This window comes from Zophobas morio, unplaced genomic scaffold (genome assembly GCF_036711695.1).
Source record: "Zophobas morio isolate AGI-343-1 ecotype UQ-CSIRO unplaced genomic scaffold, CSIRO_AGI_Zmor_V1 ptg000008l, whole genome shotgun sequence".
NCBI lineage: Eukaryota > Metazoa > Arthropoda > Insecta > Coleoptera > Tenebrionidae > Zophobas > Zophobas morio.
In genome coordinates, this window is record NW_026972113.1 from 13652874 (window position 1) to 13670663 (window position 17790).

The 17790-nt window shown below is 29.0% G+C and overlaps 1 protein-coding gene across 8 annotated transcripts in view; it reads right to left on the reverse strand.

Moving 5' to 3' along the window:
* Positions 1–343: 343 nt before the first annotated feature.
* LOC135125429 (uncharacterized) overlaps positions 344–17790 on the reverse strand; it is a 127714-nt gene continuing 110267 nt past the window's right edge. For 7 of the 8 annotated variants that reach the window (XM_064051050.1, XM_064051049.1, XM_064051048.1 and 4 more), the window contains 4 exons: positions 9086–9264; positions 8590–8889; positions 8059–8531; positions 344–1111 (listed from right to left, as the gene is read on the reverse strand). In XM_064051050.1, the coding sequence (XP_063907120.1) occupies positions 943–1111; positions 8059–8531; positions 8590–8889; positions 9086–9264 (1121 nt within the window). In that variant the 3' untranslated portion in view covers positions 344–942. The remainder of the gene's footprint in view (positions 1112–8058; positions 8532–8589; positions 8890–9085; positions 9265–17790) is intronic. The other variant, XM_064051047.1, reaches the window with a different exon arrangement.

A 17790-nucleotide genomic window follows, 5' to 3' on the forward strand; every position in this document is an offset into this window, starting at 1 on the left:
TAGTTATCATTGAGTTATTCCCTCTTTCCTCATAATTTTTGTAACCTATTGCATCTCAGCTTAATTTCGCCCGTTTTATTATCATTACGAAGTTTTTTTGTTGTTTGTTGCTGTTCTTTGTTCGATAACTACCGGATCTTGGGAGATAACCTCAAAATTTATGATAAGCGATCGATCGGAGTGGATTTTTGGCCCTTTGATTGGTCCAGGTTTCGACGAGTTAGACATCTGCATTTATCTACTCGGGGTCAAGGTTTAACGTCATCGTAATTTTTCTCTTATCGTGAACATTCTTTTATTTTTTTTTATTTCGAGTGAGTGGGTTATGGATGAAAAAAAGCCCTTTTTGTAACGTGACATTTATTGTAAAACAATGTTATAAATAAACTTAAGTGAACATCAATATACGCGCTCTGACAAAGCAATATCACTTGACCTAAGTGTAAATATAACTATTCTTGCAGTAAATAATAACAGTAAGGTTAAGGTATTGTATTCAAAGGCACTCCTATATTCAAGTCTTATAATAGAAGGGTTAACGCAGGAACACGTGACAAGAAGGGGAGGAAAATGTAGTTAAAGACTGAGACACCCTTAAACATCCTAGTACAATAATGGAAGAACGCTTTAGTCCTAAAGATGATATTCCGATGATATCGAGCCTCGGCTCTTTTGGTGCGTCGCATGACCCTAACCTAGAGATTATTTGGCTAATGACTAGATGCTCGCTAACCTACCGTTTTTACAATCCTACAAGCTCTAAAGAATCGAAAATTGCAACTGTACGTAGTCGGGCTATTTCTATTTTGGTATGGCAATGTATTTCGCAGTTAGCTCAGTTGTGTCTATTTCAAGTGTTGCAATTTTCTTCTTCCTTTGACGGATTTCAATATCATGTGCGCTCCGATTCGCTAATATCTAAGTGAGTAAGCCCACGGGACGCTAAATCTTCTCCACGTAGTTCCCAGGGAACGTGCCGAAGGCCCCGGTCCTGTCGCTGGACCCCACGTACCAGCCGTCGTCGCACTTCTCCAGAACGTAGACGGTGTCGCCCTCGAATAGTTCTAGTTCGTCGTCGTTCTGGGGCAAGTACTTGTACAGAGCGCGGTATCTGGAAGGAAAAATTGTTGATCATTGCGTCAGATTTGTAGATGTACATGTACGAGCATGACTTGCGCTTTTTCTGTTTCTGGGTTAGTAATTACGCTGATAAGGTTTTAATGACACTGGAAGGACGCATGGTCTCCTGGAACTTGGTTCAAATAGATTGGTCGGAGGTTATTTCGACAGAGCTTCCCGTATCCCTGAAGTGCATTTTTTGCGATTTTTGTTCTTTGATAACCTCTTTGTAAAAACCAGTGACGTAAATGACACTTCCGCAGCTTTCTTGACTTGAATTTTATAATTCTTCGATTTTAATTTTTTTTTGTTCCTTCAATTTTTCCTTTCGGTTTTTTATTTTCTTAATTTTTACACTTTTTCGATTTTATAATGTGTTATAAAGTCTCTTTTTTCAATTTGAAATTTTCCAATTTGTGATTTGCAATTTTTCTACTTTCATTTTAGATATGTAATAATTGTAACTTTTAAAATATTTCACTTTTTCAATTTTACGATTTTAGAATTTTTCTGTTTTTGAATGATTGCATTTTAAAACTTTTTTATTTATTCTATGCATTTTTCAATTATTGGATTTTTAATTTTTCAATTTTTCGCTTCAGTTGTTACTTCAGTTTAAAAATGTTTTGATTTTTCAATATTGCGAAGTTATTTTTTGTTTTTTCAATTTCAATTTGTTCAATTTTTCGATTTTTCATTTTAAAATTTTTCAGTTTTTTGATTTTCTAACTTTTGGATCTTTCAGTTCTTAGATTCTGTAATTTTTCGAATTGCAGTTTTTCGTTTCGGTTTTTTGTTTTCTTTATTTTTTCAGAGTTTCAATGTTCTGATTTTATAATTTCTCTATTTTTCAGTATGTAATTTTTCGATTTTTTGATTTTTCAATTTCAGATTTTTTTATTTATTGTTTTTTCAATTTTTCTAATTTTCATTTTGAAGATATAATAATTATCATGGTTTTTAAAATTTTTGACATTTTACTTTTACGATTTTAGAATTTTTCAATTTTTCAATTACTGAATTTGAAAACTTTTTCATTTATTCGACTTTTCAGTTATTCGATTTTTAATTTTTCAATTTTTCATTTGTCAAATTTTCGACTTGGAATTTTTCGTTTCAGTTTTTTTAGTTCTTTATTTAAACATTTTTTCGATTTTTCGATATTTCAATTTTATAATCTCTTGTTTTTCCAATTTCAATTTTTTCAGTTTTTCGATTTTCCAACTTTTAGATATTTCAATTTCTAGATTCTGCAATTTTTCGATTTGAAATTTGAGGAGTTTTCAATTTTTAATTTTTCTATTTTTCGAATTGCAGTTTTTCGTTTCGTTTTTTATTTTTTTATTTTTGTGGTTTGTCAATGTTGTAATTTTTAATTTTAGATTCTTTTTTATTTTTTGTTTTTTCAGTTTGAGATTTGCAATTTTTCCAATTTTCATTTTGAATATAATATAATTATCATAGTTTATCAAAAATTTGAGGAAATTAAAAAATTCAAGAATAGAAAATGGAAAAAAAACAAAATTATAAAATCGAAACTGAAAAATCGTGTAACTGAAAAAAAAATGAAGAAAACAAAAACTAACGAAACTTTAAGACTTCAAAACTCGAAAAATTGAAGAAACAGACAAAATCGAAAATTCGAAAAATCGAAAATTTAAAAAATTGAAAAGTCGAATAACTGAAAAAGTTTTAATATTATTAATAATGGAAAAACTCTAAAATCGTAAAATTGATTTTTTGTTTAGTATCATTACATTTTTAAGAGTAAAAAGAAAACAACAAAAATTGCAAATCGAAAAATTGAAATTGTTAAGACCAAACATTGTAAAATCGGAACTGAAAATTCAAAACATTGTGAAAATTACGAAGATGAAAAACCGAAATGAAAAATTGCAAATCGAATCGGAGAAGTAAAAAACTGAAGAATCGAAAGTTTGAAAAATTAAAAATTCAAAAATCGTACAGTGGAAATCTGGAAAATTTTTAAGATTATTATTAAATATTTAAAATGAAAACTAGGAAAATTGAATAATTAAAAATTTGAATAATCTCACGTAGAAAAAAAGAAAAATCACAAAATCAGAAATTTGAAACACCGAAAAATAAAGAAAATAATGCAGATCCAAAAATTCCAAAATCCAAAAATTGAAACATCCAAAATTTGGAAAATTGAAAAATTTAAAAATGAAAACTCGAACAGTTGCAAATCAAAGAAGTAACGAAAAATTGGAAAATCCGAAAAGTGAAAATTTTTAAATGAAAAAAGAAAAATTATAAAATCTGCACATTGCAAATAAAAAATTTGAGGAAACTAGAAATTAAAGAATCGAAAAATTAAAAAATCTCAAATCGAAAAGTTGAAGAAACAAAAAATTATGAACTCCAAACTTCGAAAAATCGTGTAATCGAAAAAAAATTAAGAAAATAAAAAGCTAATCGAAAAATTAATTTTGGAAACTCAATGAAAATTTGAAAATTTGAAAAATTTAAAACTTTAAAACTCGAAATTTGCAAATCGAATAATTGAAGGAACAAAGAATTATAAAATCGGAACATTGAAAAATTAAGAAAATAACCGAAAGAAAAAATTGCAAATCGAAAATTTAAAGAATGAACAATCGAAGGATCGAAAATTTTAAAAATTAAAAATCGAAAAACTGAAAAGTCGAATAAATGAAAAAAAAATTAATAATGGAAAAATTTTAAAATCGTAAAAAAATTTCTTTCATCATCATTATTACATAGTTAAAAAGAAAATAAGAAAATTGCAAATCTAAAATTGAAACATACAAAATTTGAAAAATTGAAAAATTGCAAATCGAAAAAAATTTGATAAAATTGAAATGGTGAAGAGCATGAAAAATTGAAAATGTAAAAATTCAAAAAGTGTACAATGGAAAAGTGAAAAATTTTGAAGATTTTTTTAAATATATAAAATGCAAACCAGAAAAATTACAAGCAAAAATTGAAAAATTCAAAATTTGATTAATTTCAGGTAAAAAAAAAGAAAAATTATAAAATCAGCACATCGAAAAATTGCAAATCGAAAAAAATTTGATAAAATTGAAATGGTGAAGAGCATGAAAAATTTAAAATGTATTTAAAATTTTTTACTTTTTACCTTTACAATTTTAGAATTTTTCCATTTTTCAATAATTATGTTGATTTTAATTTCCAATTTTTCAATTACTATTTTCCAATTTTTTAGTTTCTCGCCTTTTAGTTTTTCTGTGTTGTTTTTCATTTCTTCAATTCTTCGATTTGCGATTTTTTGATTTTCCGCTTTTTCCATTTCGCAGTTTTTGGATTTTTCAATTTATCCATTTTTTCAAAAAACGCAATCGAGAAAATGAAAATTAAAAATTGGGGAAAATGAAAAATAGATATCAAAAAACTGAATAATTGTGGAAACGAAAAATTCAAAAATTAAAAATTGAGAAACTGAAAAATCGAAAAATGAAAAACTGTAATATTGAAAAACTGAAAAATCGAAATTAAAGACCGATTCATCCAAAACTCAGAGATCGGGAAATCAAAACATTGAAAAATCTAAAATTTAAAAAAAAGAAAGAAAAATATTGGAAAATGTACAAATCGAAAAGTCGAAAATTCGAAAAATCTAAAAGTCAAAAAATCGAGAAATCGAAAAAAAGACAATGTGGAAATCTCAAAAATTGAAAAATCGAGAGATCTGAAAATTGTTAAGTCGAAAAATTGAACCATCGAAAATTTATAAAACTAAATAATCATAAATTTTGAAAAACCCAAAAATTGAAGAACTGAAAAATCAAGAAGTCGAAAAGTAGAGAAATGGGCAAAATAAAAAATTCGAAAAATTAATTAATCAAGAAATTTAAAAACAGAAAATCTAATGAATTGGAAAATTGAGAAATTGATAAATCTAAAATTTAAAAAACCGAAAAATAAAATATCGAAAAATTGAAAATTCGGGAAATAGAAACATCAAAAAATTAAAAATCGGAAAATCTCAAATGAAAAAATCGAACAAAATATATACAAATTGAAGAATCGAAATATTGAAAAATCTCAAAATTTTTAAACGCCAAAAATTGAAAAAGGGAAAATTTGAAAATCTAAAAAAATTAGAAATCGATAAATCTAAAATTTAAAAAACAGGAGAATTAAAGTAATAAATCAAAAACTTGAAAAATCGGGAAATCGAAAAGTCGCAAAATCGTCATGCGAAGAAATTGAAAAACCGAAAATTGAAATAACTGAAAAATGAAAAACCTGAAAAATCGGAAAATTGAACAATTGTAAAAAAACTGAAAGATCTAAAAGTAAAAAATCGATAAGTCGAAAAATGGAAAAGATGAAAAATAGAAAAATGAATTAATCAAAAAATCTAAAAATTGAAAATTTAAAAACGCCAAAAATTAATTAAAATACTGAAAAATAAAATATCAAAAAAATAAAAAATTGGAAAAGTATTAAACCGAAAAATCGAAACGAAATATCTAAAAATAAAGAATCGAAATATTGAAAAAGCCCACAATTGAAATATCGGAAAATTCATCAATGAAAAAATTGAAAAATCGAGAAATCGAGAAGTCGAAAAATTCTGAAGTCAAAAATTGAAAAACCGAAAATAAAAAAAAATGATGAATTGAAAAACTGAAAAAATTGATTAATGGAGGTATCGAAAAATTGAAAATTTTGAAACACCAAAAATTGAAAAATTAAATCGAAAATTTGAAAAATCAAGAAATTAAAAAAAATTAAAAAATCCCAAAACTGAAAAATAGAAAAGTTGAAAAAATGTAAAAACTGATAAATAGAGAAATCGAGAAGTCGAAAAATCGTAAAACCGTACAATAAAAAAATCGAAAAATGTAAAAGTCAAAAAATCGAATAATCAAAAAGTTGAAAAATCCCAGAATTGAAATACGGGAAAATTGGTCAATCGAAAAATTGCAAAATCCAGAAATCAAAAAGTAGAATAATCGGAAAATTGAAAATTTAAAAAATTGAAGAATTGAGAAACTGAAAAATCGAGGAATTGGGAAGTCGACAAATGGAAAAGATGAAAAATAGAAAAATGAATTAATCAAAAAATCTAAAAATTGAGAATTTAAAAACGCCAAAAATTAATTAAAATACTGAAAAATAAAATATCAAAAAATAGAAAAGCTGACAACTTGATAAATCGAGATATCGAAACATCAAAAAATCAAAAAATTGGAAAAAGTATTAACCGAAAAATCGAAACGAAATATCTAAAAATAAAGAATCGAAATATTGAAAAAGCCCACAATTGAAATATCGGAAAATTCATCAATGGAAAAATTGAAAAATGGAGAAATCGAGAAGTCGAAAAATTCTGAAGTCAAAAATTGAAAAACCGAAAATTAAAAAAAATGATGAATTGAAAAACTGAAAAAATTGATTAATGGAGGTATCGAAAAATTGAAAATTTTGAAACGCCAAAAATTGAAAAATTAAATCGAAAATTTGAAAAATCAAGAAATTAAAAAAAAATCAAAAATCCCAAAACTGAAAAATAGAAAAATTGAAAAAATGTAAAAACTGAGAAATAGAGAAATCGAGAAGTCGAAAAATCGTAAAACCGTACAATAAAAAAATCGAAAAATGTAAAAGTAAAAAAATCGAATAATCAAAAAGTTGAAAAATCCCAAAATTGAAATACGGGAAAATTGGTCAATCGAAAAATTGCAAAATCCAGAAATCAAAAAGTAGAATAATCAGAAAACTGAAAATTTAAAAAATTGAAGAATTGAGAAACTGAAAAATCGAGGAATTGAGAAGTCGAAAAATGGAAAAAATGAAAAATAGAAAACTGAATTAATCAAAAAATCTAAAAATTGATAATTCAAAACGCCAAAAATTAATTAAAATACTGAAAAATAAAATATCAAAAAATAGAAAAGCTGACAACTTGATAAATCGAGATGTCGAAACATCAAAAAATCAAAAAATTGGAAAAAGTATTAACCGAAAAATCGAAAGGAAATATCTAAAAATAAAGAATCAAAATATTGAAAAAGCCCACAATTGAAATATCGGAAAATTCATCAATGAAAAAATTGAGAAATCGAGAAGTCGAAAAATTCTGAAGTCAAAAATTGAAAAACCGAAAATTAAAAAAAATGATGAATTGAAAAATTGATTAATGGAGGTATCGAAAAATTGAAAATTTTGAAACGCCAAAAATTGAAAAATTAAATCGAAAATTTGAAAAATCAAGAAATTAAAAAAAATCAAAAATCCCAAAACTGAAAAATAGAAAAATAGAAAAAATATAAAAACTGAGAAATAGAGAAATCGAGAAGTCGAAAAATCGTAAAACCGTACAATAAAAAAATCGAAAAATGTAAAAGTCAAAAAATCGAATAATCAAAGAGTTGAAAAATCCGAAAACTGAAATACGGGAAAATTGCTCAATCGAAAAATTGCAAAATCCAGAAATCAAAAAGTAGAATAATCGTTAAGTCAAAAATCGGAAAACGAAAATTTAAAAAATTGAAGAATTGAGAAACTGAAAAATCGAAAATTAAAAAGTCGAAATACCGAGAAATCGAAAAGCTGAAAAATCGAAAATTTAGAAATGCCAAAAATTGAAAAATTAAATCGAAAATTTGAAAAATCTAGAAAATTAAAAAACAAAAAATTGAAAAATCGCATAAACGGGCCAATTTTAAATTGCAAAATATTATACAACTTTGAACTTTTTTCCAAAAATCTGATTCATTCGTTCATGAAGTGCAGCAGTATCTTATTTTATAAAAAATATATAATTATAGATTTGTGATATGATGTCAGACAGACAGACGGAAACGGGAGACCACTTTTTTCGTACGCCAGAGGTCATGAAATGTCGAGAAAACATGAAAGTGGCAGACTTCAAGCTTCAACACCCAGAAGGAGAAACTGCGCTTGTGTTTTCTCGGTACTCACGGTATGGGCTCCGACTGGGTCTCTATGTGCAGGGCCTGACTCATGGGGTTCTTGGGCCCTCTGTTCAGCGACCCGTACCCTGTGACCTGCACGGGCTTGGCGTGGTAACTGCTGGTGAGCTGGTTTGAAGACAAACTCGGCGTGTAGCTGTGACTCCCCATAGACTCTTTCCCGCCCGCCGAACCATTAAGCAACAGCGAGTGCGCCGCCGGCGCCGCCACTGGCTTGCTGCTTGGAGGCGGCGGGTCGCTGGGGTCTATCAACACCTCCACGTACGACACCGGGAAAATCCCCTTCCTCCCCCCGATTTTTCCTTCGAACCAATTATCGTCCACCCTCCGAGTGATCACCACGAGCTCGCCCTTGGCCAGGGACAGCTCCAGGTGCGTCTGCGCCACGAAGTTGTACTTGGCCCGGGCCTGTCCTTCGTGCGACTTCCTCGGCGTGGGTTTGGCGGCGTCGTAGGTGACGATCTGGAATCGCACGAATGAATGAATCCATCCCACTTTCACGCAACCGTAACCCACTAACCTCGACGTAGTTGACCGGGAAAAGCCCCACCATGGCATTCAACTCTCCTTCATACCAGTTCTTGTCCACCTGTCTTCTGACGTAGATGAGATCTCCCTTGCGGAAGGTCAGTTCGCGCGCCGTCTGCCCGACGAAGTTGTAGAGAGCTCTTGCCATCAGTCGCGGCTCGGGCGACCTCGGCCGGGGCTTGACGGGGGGCGCGAGGTCGTCGAAGTCGTCGTACCGGTTCAAGGGGATGGGGGATTTTTGCGAGGGGATGAAGTTGTCGGTGTGGCGGCGGTTGGTCATGTCTTGGAGCTCCTAGAAGATTACCCAAGAGGTACCACCGTGCATTTATTACTAATTATAATGTATGCTAATGTATTATAATGAGGCTACCAAGGAGCAGCTGTTAGTTCATCGTCTTATTGCGTAGTTATTTTTACAAACCTTGCATCCAACCCATTAGTAAGCGTTACTCCAGCGCACCCTGTATATCGTGGTCTAATCTACTTACTTGCAACGACTTGCTAACCTGGAGGTATTTTCGTCGACGTTCTTCTTGGTAAATTTTCTTCATTGCTTCGGCTTGCCGGTAGGCGAGTTCGTCTTCGCTCAGGTACTCTTTGATCTCTTGTCGTACTGGTGTTTTGTAGTGGATTGTCACTTCGTTTTCTACATACTTTCGTGGAGATTCTGGAAATGGGAAGAGTGGACTTTAAATGGCGACAAACAGAGCGGACATTACAGTAAACGCGACCGTTAAAAGACATTTGGAGTTGTATGTCGATGACATGTTACAGTTATAGGTGGGAAATGATGGTTGAGGAATTCTTTGGCGTATTCGTGTTATACGGGTACGGTATTAGAATTCATTGGGCGCAGCGACGGAGACAGCATGGAGTTGTTTGTTTCTACAATGGTACTATATTAGTACCGCATTAAAAAAAATTCAATGTTTCAATTTCATTATTTTTTGTTTTTTCAATTTTTTACTTTTTTTTGTTTTTTTAATTCTATGATATGCAACTCTTCCAGTTACCATTTTTAAATTTTCCAATATTTCGATTCGATTCGTTTTTTTCCTCTTTAAATTTTTCGATTCATTAACTTTTTTCGATTTTGACGTTTCCCGATTGTTAGGTTTTTATTGCTTGAATTTTTCGTTTCTTCAGTTGTTAGATTTGCAATTTTTCGATTTTCTACTTTTTCCGTTTTGAAACTTTTCGCTTTTTCAATTTTTAGATTTTTCAATTTTTCGAATCTAAAAAATAGAAAAATTGCAAAGTTATAAAATTGAAAAATCAAAAATGAAAAAACGAAAATGTATAAAATCAAAAATTTAGAAATGCCAAAAATTGAAAAATAGAAAAAACAAAGAACTGAAAAGTCGGGAAAACGAAAAATTGTTAAATCGAAGAATCAAAAAAGAGAAGAACTGAAAAATCAGTAAGTCGAAAAACAGAGTAATGGGTAAAATAAAAAAATCGAAAAATCAATTAATCAAGAAATTTAAAAATTGAAAATTTAGAAACGCCAAAAATTGTAAAATTGAAAATTTGAAGAATTGAAAAACTGAAAAATAGAAAAATTGAAAAACTGAAGAAATGAAAAATCGATAACTCTAAAATTTAAAAAATAGAAAATTTGAAAAAGAAAAAAAATCGCAAAATCGAAATATTAAAAAAATCCCAAAACTGAAATATTGAAAAATTTCAAAATTGAAAAATCAATTAATCAAGAAATCTCAAAATTCCGAAACGCCAAAAATTGAAAAACAAAAAAATGAGAAATCGATAAATTTAAAATTTAAAAATTAGAAAAATTGAAAAAGTAAAAAAAAAAATCCCAAAACCGAAATATTGGAAAATTGACCAATCGAAAAACTGAAGACTCGAGAAATCAAAAAAGACGAAAAATCGTCAAGTCAAAAATCGAAAAAACGATAATTTAACACTTTGAAGAATTGAAATACTCAAAAATCGAGAAATTGAGAAGTCCAAAGATCGAGAAATCGGAAAATCAAAAAATCTAAAAGTCGAAACATCGAGAAACCGAAAAGCTGAAAAACCGTAAACTTGATTAATGGAGAAACTGAAAAATCGAAAATTTAAAAACGCCAAAAATTGTTTTCTTCGTTCGTTTGTCGATGCATTAACTTTTTTCGATTTTGAAATTTCCCGGTTTTTAGTTTTTCAATGTTTCAATTTTTCAATTCTTCATTTCTTCGATTTGGAATTCTTCGATTTTATTTTCCATTTTTTCCATTTTGGAATTTTTCGCTTTTTCAATTTTTAGATTTTTCAACTTTTCGAATCCAAAAAATAGAAAAATTGCAAAGGTGTAAAATTGAAAAATCAAAAATGAAAAAACGAAAATGTATGAAATCAAAAAGTTAGAAATGCCAAAAATTGAAAAATGGAAAAAACAAAGAACTGAAAAGTCGAGAAAACGAAAAATTGTTAAACCGAATAATCAAAAAAGAGAAGAACTGACAAATCAGTAAGTCGAAAAACAGAGTAATGGGTAAAATCAAAAAATCGAAAAATCAATTAATCAAGAAATTTAAAAATTGAAAATTTAGAAACGCCAAAAATACAAAAATTGAAATTTGAAGAATTGAAAAATTGAGAAATTGATAAATCTAAAATTTAAAAAACCGAAAAGTGAAATATCAAAAAACTGAAAAATCGACAAATCTAAAATTTTAAAAATCGAACGAAAAATCGACAAATTGAAGAATCGAAATATTGAAAAATTGAAAAACTGAAGAAATAAAATTTAAAAAACAGAAAATTTGAAAAAGTAAAAAAAAATACGCAAAACCGAAGTATTAAAAAAATCCCAAAACTGAAATACTGAAAATTTTCAAAACTGAAATATCAATTAATCAAGAAATCTCAAAATTCTGAACCGCCAAAAATTGGAAAACAGAAAATTCGAAAAACTGAAGAAATGAGAAATCGATAACTCTACAATTTTAAAAATAGAACAATTGAAGAAGTAAAACAAATCCGAAAACCGAAATATTGGAAAATTGATCAATCGAAAATTGCAAAATCGAGACATTGAAAAGTCGAAAAATCGTCAGGTCACAAATTTAAGAACCGAAAATTTTAATTTCCCGATTTTTATCTTTTTATTGTTTTAATTTTTCGTTTCTTCACTTCTTGCAAATTTTCGAATTTCCACTTTTTCCATTTAGCAATTTTTTGAATCAAAAAAATAGAAAAATTACAAAATTGTAAAAACAAAAAATGTACAAAATCGAAAATTGAAAAATCCAAGAAAGGAAAAATCGAGAAATCGAAAACTTGTCAAGTCGAAAAATAAAAAAAGAGAAGAATTGAAAAATTGAGAGGTGTCGAAAAATAGAGAAATGGGAAAAATAAAAAAATCGAAAAATCAAGTAATCAAGAAATTTAAAAATTGAAAATTTAGAAAGTCCAAAAATTTGAAGAATTGAAAAATTGAGAAGTTGATAAAATTTAAATTAAAAAACCGAAAAATAAAATATCAAAAAATTGAAAAATCGAAAAATCTAACAATCTTAATATTCTGAATTGCCAATTGAAAAACAGAAAATTTGAAAAACTGAAAAAATGAGAAATCGATAAATTTAAAATTGAAAAATTAGAAAAATTGGAAAAGTAATAAAAAAATCCCAAAACCGAAATATTGGAAAATTGATCAATCGAAAAACTGAAGAATCGAGAAGTAGAAAAGTCGAAAAATCGTCAAGTCAAAAATCGAAAAACCGATAATTTAACACTTTGAAGAATTGAAATACTCAAAAATCGAGGAATTGAGAAGACCAAAAATCGAGAAATCGGAAAATCAAAATTTAGAAACGCCAAAAATTTTTTTCTTCGTTCCTTTGTCGATGCGTTAACTTTTTTCGGTTTTGAAATTTCCCGGTTTTTAGTTTTTCAATGTTTCGTTTTTCGTTTCTTCATTTCTTCGATTTGCAATTTTTCGATTTTCCACTTTTTCCATTTAGCGATTTTTCGAATCAAAAAATAGAAAAATTGCAAAATTGTAAAAATCAAAAATGAAAAACGAAAATGTACAAAATCGAAAATACAAAAATCCAAGAAATGAAAAATCGAGAAATCGAAAACTTGTCAAGTCGAAAAATAAAAAAAGAGAAGAATTGAAAAATCGAGAGATGTTGAAAAATAGAGAAATGGTAAAAATAAAAAAATCGAAAAATCAATTAATCAAGAAATTTAAAAATTGAAAATTTAGAAAGTCCAAAAATTGAAAAATAGAAAATTTGAAGAATTGAAAAATTAAAAAAATGATAAAATTTAAATTAAACAAAACGAAAAATAAAATATCAAAAAATTGAAAAATCGAAAAATCTAACAATCTTAAAATTCTGAATTGCCAATTGAAAATCAGGAACCGAAATATTGGAAAATTGATCAATCCTGAAGAATCGAGAAGTCGAAAAGTCGAAAAATCGTCATGTCAAAAATCGAAAAACCGATAACTTAACACTTTGAAGAATTGAAATACTCAAAAATCGAGGAATTGAGAAGTCTAAAAATCGAGAAATCGGAAAATCAAAAATTTAAAAACGCCAAAAAATTGTTTTCTTCGTTCCTTTGTCGATGCATTAACTTTTTTCGATTTTGAAATTTACCGGTTTTTAGTTTTTCAATGTTTAGTTTTTTCGTTTCTTCATTTTTTCGATTTGCAATTTTTCGATTTTCCACTTTTTGCATTTTGCAATTTTTCGTTTTTCAAAAATTGGGAAAATTAAAGAATGGGAAAATCGACGTATTGCTAAATCGAGAAATTACTCATAAACCCGAATACAGGAGATAATTTAATTATAAAATGAAAAATGAATAAAGAAAGTCGAAAAATGAAAATAAAATGAGTTTTGCACAATAGTGCAAAAAATAATTACAGTCATTGGAACTTAAACTAACAAAATAATGTAATAATAATCAACTTAATTTAATTAAAACATTGAAATATCGATAAATCGAAAAGTCGAAAAACTGAAAATCTGCTAAATCGAAAATTTGAAAAACTGGAAAATCAGAAAATTGAAGAATTGAAAGACTGAAAAATCGGGACATGTAAAATTTAAAAAATCGAAATATATATTGAAAAATCCCACAACTGAAACATGGAAAAATTGAGAAATCGAAAATAAAAAATTGAAAAATCAAACACCTGAAAAATCACAAACGGGAAAATTTTGTTTAACAATTACTATGCTTCTAATAACCTTAAAACGTTTGCAAGATTTCAGAGCATTCAGCCTTGCAATTTCAAGGTTAATTTGCAAACAAATCCAGACTGGTAGACAGACGGAAACGGGAGGCCAATTTTTTCGTACTCTTGGGGCCATGAAACGTTGAGAAAACATGAAAGTAGTTGGTCGTCCGATGGACTCGAACTTAGCTTAAGTTCAGGAGGTAAAAGGAAGATACGGTACTCCCGAAGTACCGATTTGGAAATAATCAAAAAGCGATATGAATTACAGTAGTACTTACTTACAATGTGCAATACACACTGAAGAAAATAATGAACACCGAGTTACACTGCTACCGTACTACAGTAGTACTAATTTTGAAAATTACCTTTCCAGATTCTAAATGATACCACATAAACCATTATTTACCTAGACGATTCCGCAATGACTTCCTAAGCAATCCATCATTATTTTGAAATGTTAGTGGAACGCTCGCAGCAATTACCCACCACGACAACCCAACAAAAAAGACAGTGACGCACAACAGTAAACCATAATCACGTGATAATAACCACTTAAACCACTAACCTCTTTCGCACCTCCAGGCCAACGCACCGTCCGCGAACATCGCAAAACCTCAAAAAGTAACCACGTAAAAAGACACCACTTTTACCACTTGCGTCAAGCAAAAATCTCACCTCCGCGATGACGCGCCGTCAAAATTTAAAACTCACACACATTTTCCAGCGTTACGTAAGCGCGCGAAAACAGACCTCACAATTTTAACTCAAGGCAAGATCTACCATAAAATTACCATCTAGCAAGTGCGCACCTGTGAGAAAATGCAAATTCGGACGGAGTGCGCTCACTTCCGCTCGCTACCATTTTCGTTTTATCGAGTGACCGGATCCGCTGGGTCGACACTCTTTAGGAGCCCCCACTGACCATCTTGGCGGAAAGCCGGTGCCCATCTGGTGGTGGTGCTAAATGGGCGATTAAAGCGCGACTTCGCTGGGACCATTGTCGCGGGTTTATGGGTGTGACGGTCGCGGCAGATGGCGGGCTGGGAAATTCGCGGAAATGGTAAAAAGGGGGTTTTATGGTAGAGGTTTTTACTTGGCGAGTGTGATTTGTTGACCTCGAGTTTAATATACAGGGTGTGCTAAAATTTAATTGCTAGGTTTATATAAATTAAATGAAAAACTCAGGTCTAAGGTCAACACCAAAAATTAAAAAAGAAAAATGTTTGACAAATTATAATTTTTTGCGATCCAACTAACGGAAAAAATGCTTTTCGAAAAATCTAAAAACTGAAAAATCGAAATATCGAGAAATTGAGAAATCCAAAACACTTAAAAAATCGAAAATTTGAAAAATTCAAACGGTGAAAAACTAAAAAATTGAAAAATCAAAAATTTTGAAAATCGAAAAATTGAAAAGCCGACAAATCGAAATCTGAAAACTCGAAATTTCGAAAAGTCGAGCAATCGTAATATCAAAAAATGCAAACATTCCAAAAATGGAGATGAAAAAAAAATTAAGAAATCCAAAACTAGAAAAAGTGAGAAATCGGGAAATTGAAAAGTCGAAAAATGAAAAAAAAAATCACAAAACTGAAAGAATGGAAAATTGAGAAATCGGAAATATGAAATCAGACATCGAAAAACTGAAATTTGAAAATCGAAGCATCAAGAGATCGAGGAACGGAAAAGTCGGGAACTCAAAAACCGAAAAGTCGGGAAGTCGAAAAATCGAGAAATCGAAATGGCGCAAAATTTAAAAATCGAAAAATCAAAAATTGGAAAAAGTTAGAATGTAAAAAATTCGAAAATCGAAATATCGATAAATCGTGAAATCGAAATATTGAAAGATCGAAAAACTGAAACCGAAAAATTTTAAAACCAAAAAATTGAAAAATAGGAAAAATTAAAAAATTTGAAAATCCAAACACTGAAAAACTGAAAACTCAGGAAACCGAGAAATCGAGAAGTCGAAAAATTAAAATATCGATTAATCCAGAAACAGAAAAATCGAAAAATTTTTAAAATTGAAAAACCGAGTACTAAAATAGAAAAAAATCACAAAATTAAAAGATCGAAAAATTGAAAAATCGAAAATCTGAAAAATCAATAAATTGAAAAATCCAAAAAAAGAAAAGTTGAAAAATTGAAAAATCGAAACATCCAGAAATTTGAAAATCTAAAAACCGAGAAATCGAAAAATCAGACATCGAAAAACTGAAATTTGAAAATCGAAGCATCAAGAGATCGAGGAATGGAAAAGTCGGGAACTCAAAAATCGAAAAGTCGATAGGTCGAAAAATCGAGATATCGAAATGGCGCAAAATTTAAAAATCGAAAAATCAAAAATTGGAAAAATTTAGAATGTAAAAAATTTGAAAATCGAAAAATCGGGAAACTGGGCATTCCAAAAATCGAAATATCGATAAATCCTGAAATCGAAATATTGAAAGATCGAAAAACTCAAACCAAAAAATTTTAAAACCAAAAAATTGAAAAATAGAAAAAATTAAAAAATTTGAAAATCCAAACACTGAAAAACTGAAAACTCAGGAAATCGAGAAATCGAGAAGTCGAAAAATTAAAACATCGATTAATCCAGAAACAGAAAAATCGAAAAATTTTTAAAATTGAGAAATCGAAAATCTGAAAAATCAATAAATTGAAAATCCCAAAAAAGAAATGTCTAAAAATTGAAAAATCGAAACATCCAGAAATTTGAAAATCTAAAAACCGAGAAATCGAAAAATCAGACATCGAAAAACTGAAATTTGAAAATCGAAGTATCAAGAGATCGAGGAATGGAAAAGTCGGGAACTCAAAAACCGAAAAGTCGATAGGTCGAAAAATCGAGATATCGAAATGGCGCAAAATTTAAAACTCGAAAAATCAAAAATTGGAAAAATTTAGAATGTAAAAAATTCGAAAATCGAAAAATCGGGAAACTGGGCATTCCAAAAATCGAAATATCGATAAATCCTGAAATCGAAATATTGAAAGATCGAAAAACTGAAACCGAAAAATTTTAAAACCAAAAAATTGAAAAATCGGAAAAACTAAAAATTTGAAAATCCAAACACTGAAAAACTGAAAACTCAGGAAATCGAGAAATCGAGAAGTCGAAAAATTAAAACATCGATTAATCCAGAAACAGAAAAATCGAAAAATTTTTAAAATTGAAAAACCGAGTACTAAAATAGAAAAAAAGCACAAAATTGAAAGATCGAAAAATTGAGAAATCGAAAATCTGAAAAATCAATAAATTGAAAAATCCCAAAAAAGAAATGTCGAAAAATTGAAAAATCGAAACATCCAGAAATTTGAAAATCTAAAAACCGAGAAATCGAAAAATCAGACATCGAAAAACTGAAATTTGAAAATCGAAGTATCAAGAGATCGAGGAATGGAAAAGTCGGGAACTCAAAAACCGAAAAGTCGGGAAGTCGAAAAATCGAGAAATCGAAATGGCGCAAAATTTAAAAATCGAAAAATTAAAAATTGGAAAAAGTTAGATTGTAAAAAATTCGAAAATCGAAAAATCGGGAAATTGGGCATTCCAAAAATCGAAATATCGATAAATCCTGAAATCGAAATATTGAAGGATCGAAAAACTGAAATCGAAAAATTTTAAAACCAAAAAATTGAAAAATCGGAAAAATTAAAAAATTTGAAAATCCAAACACTGAAAAACTGAAAACTCAGGAAATCGAGAAATCGAGAAGTCGAAAAATTAAAACATCGATTAATCCAGAAACAGAAAAATCGAAAAATTTTTAAAATTGAAAAACCGAGTACTAAAATAGAAAAAAATCACAAAATTGAAAGATCGAAAAAGTGAGAAATCGAAAATCTGAAAAATCAAAAAATTGAAAAATCCCAAAGGAAATGTCGAAACATTGGGAAATCGAAAAATTGAAAAATCAGAACATCGTACAACTGAAAAATCAAAAAAATCCGAGAAATCGAAAAATCAAACATCGAAAAATTAAA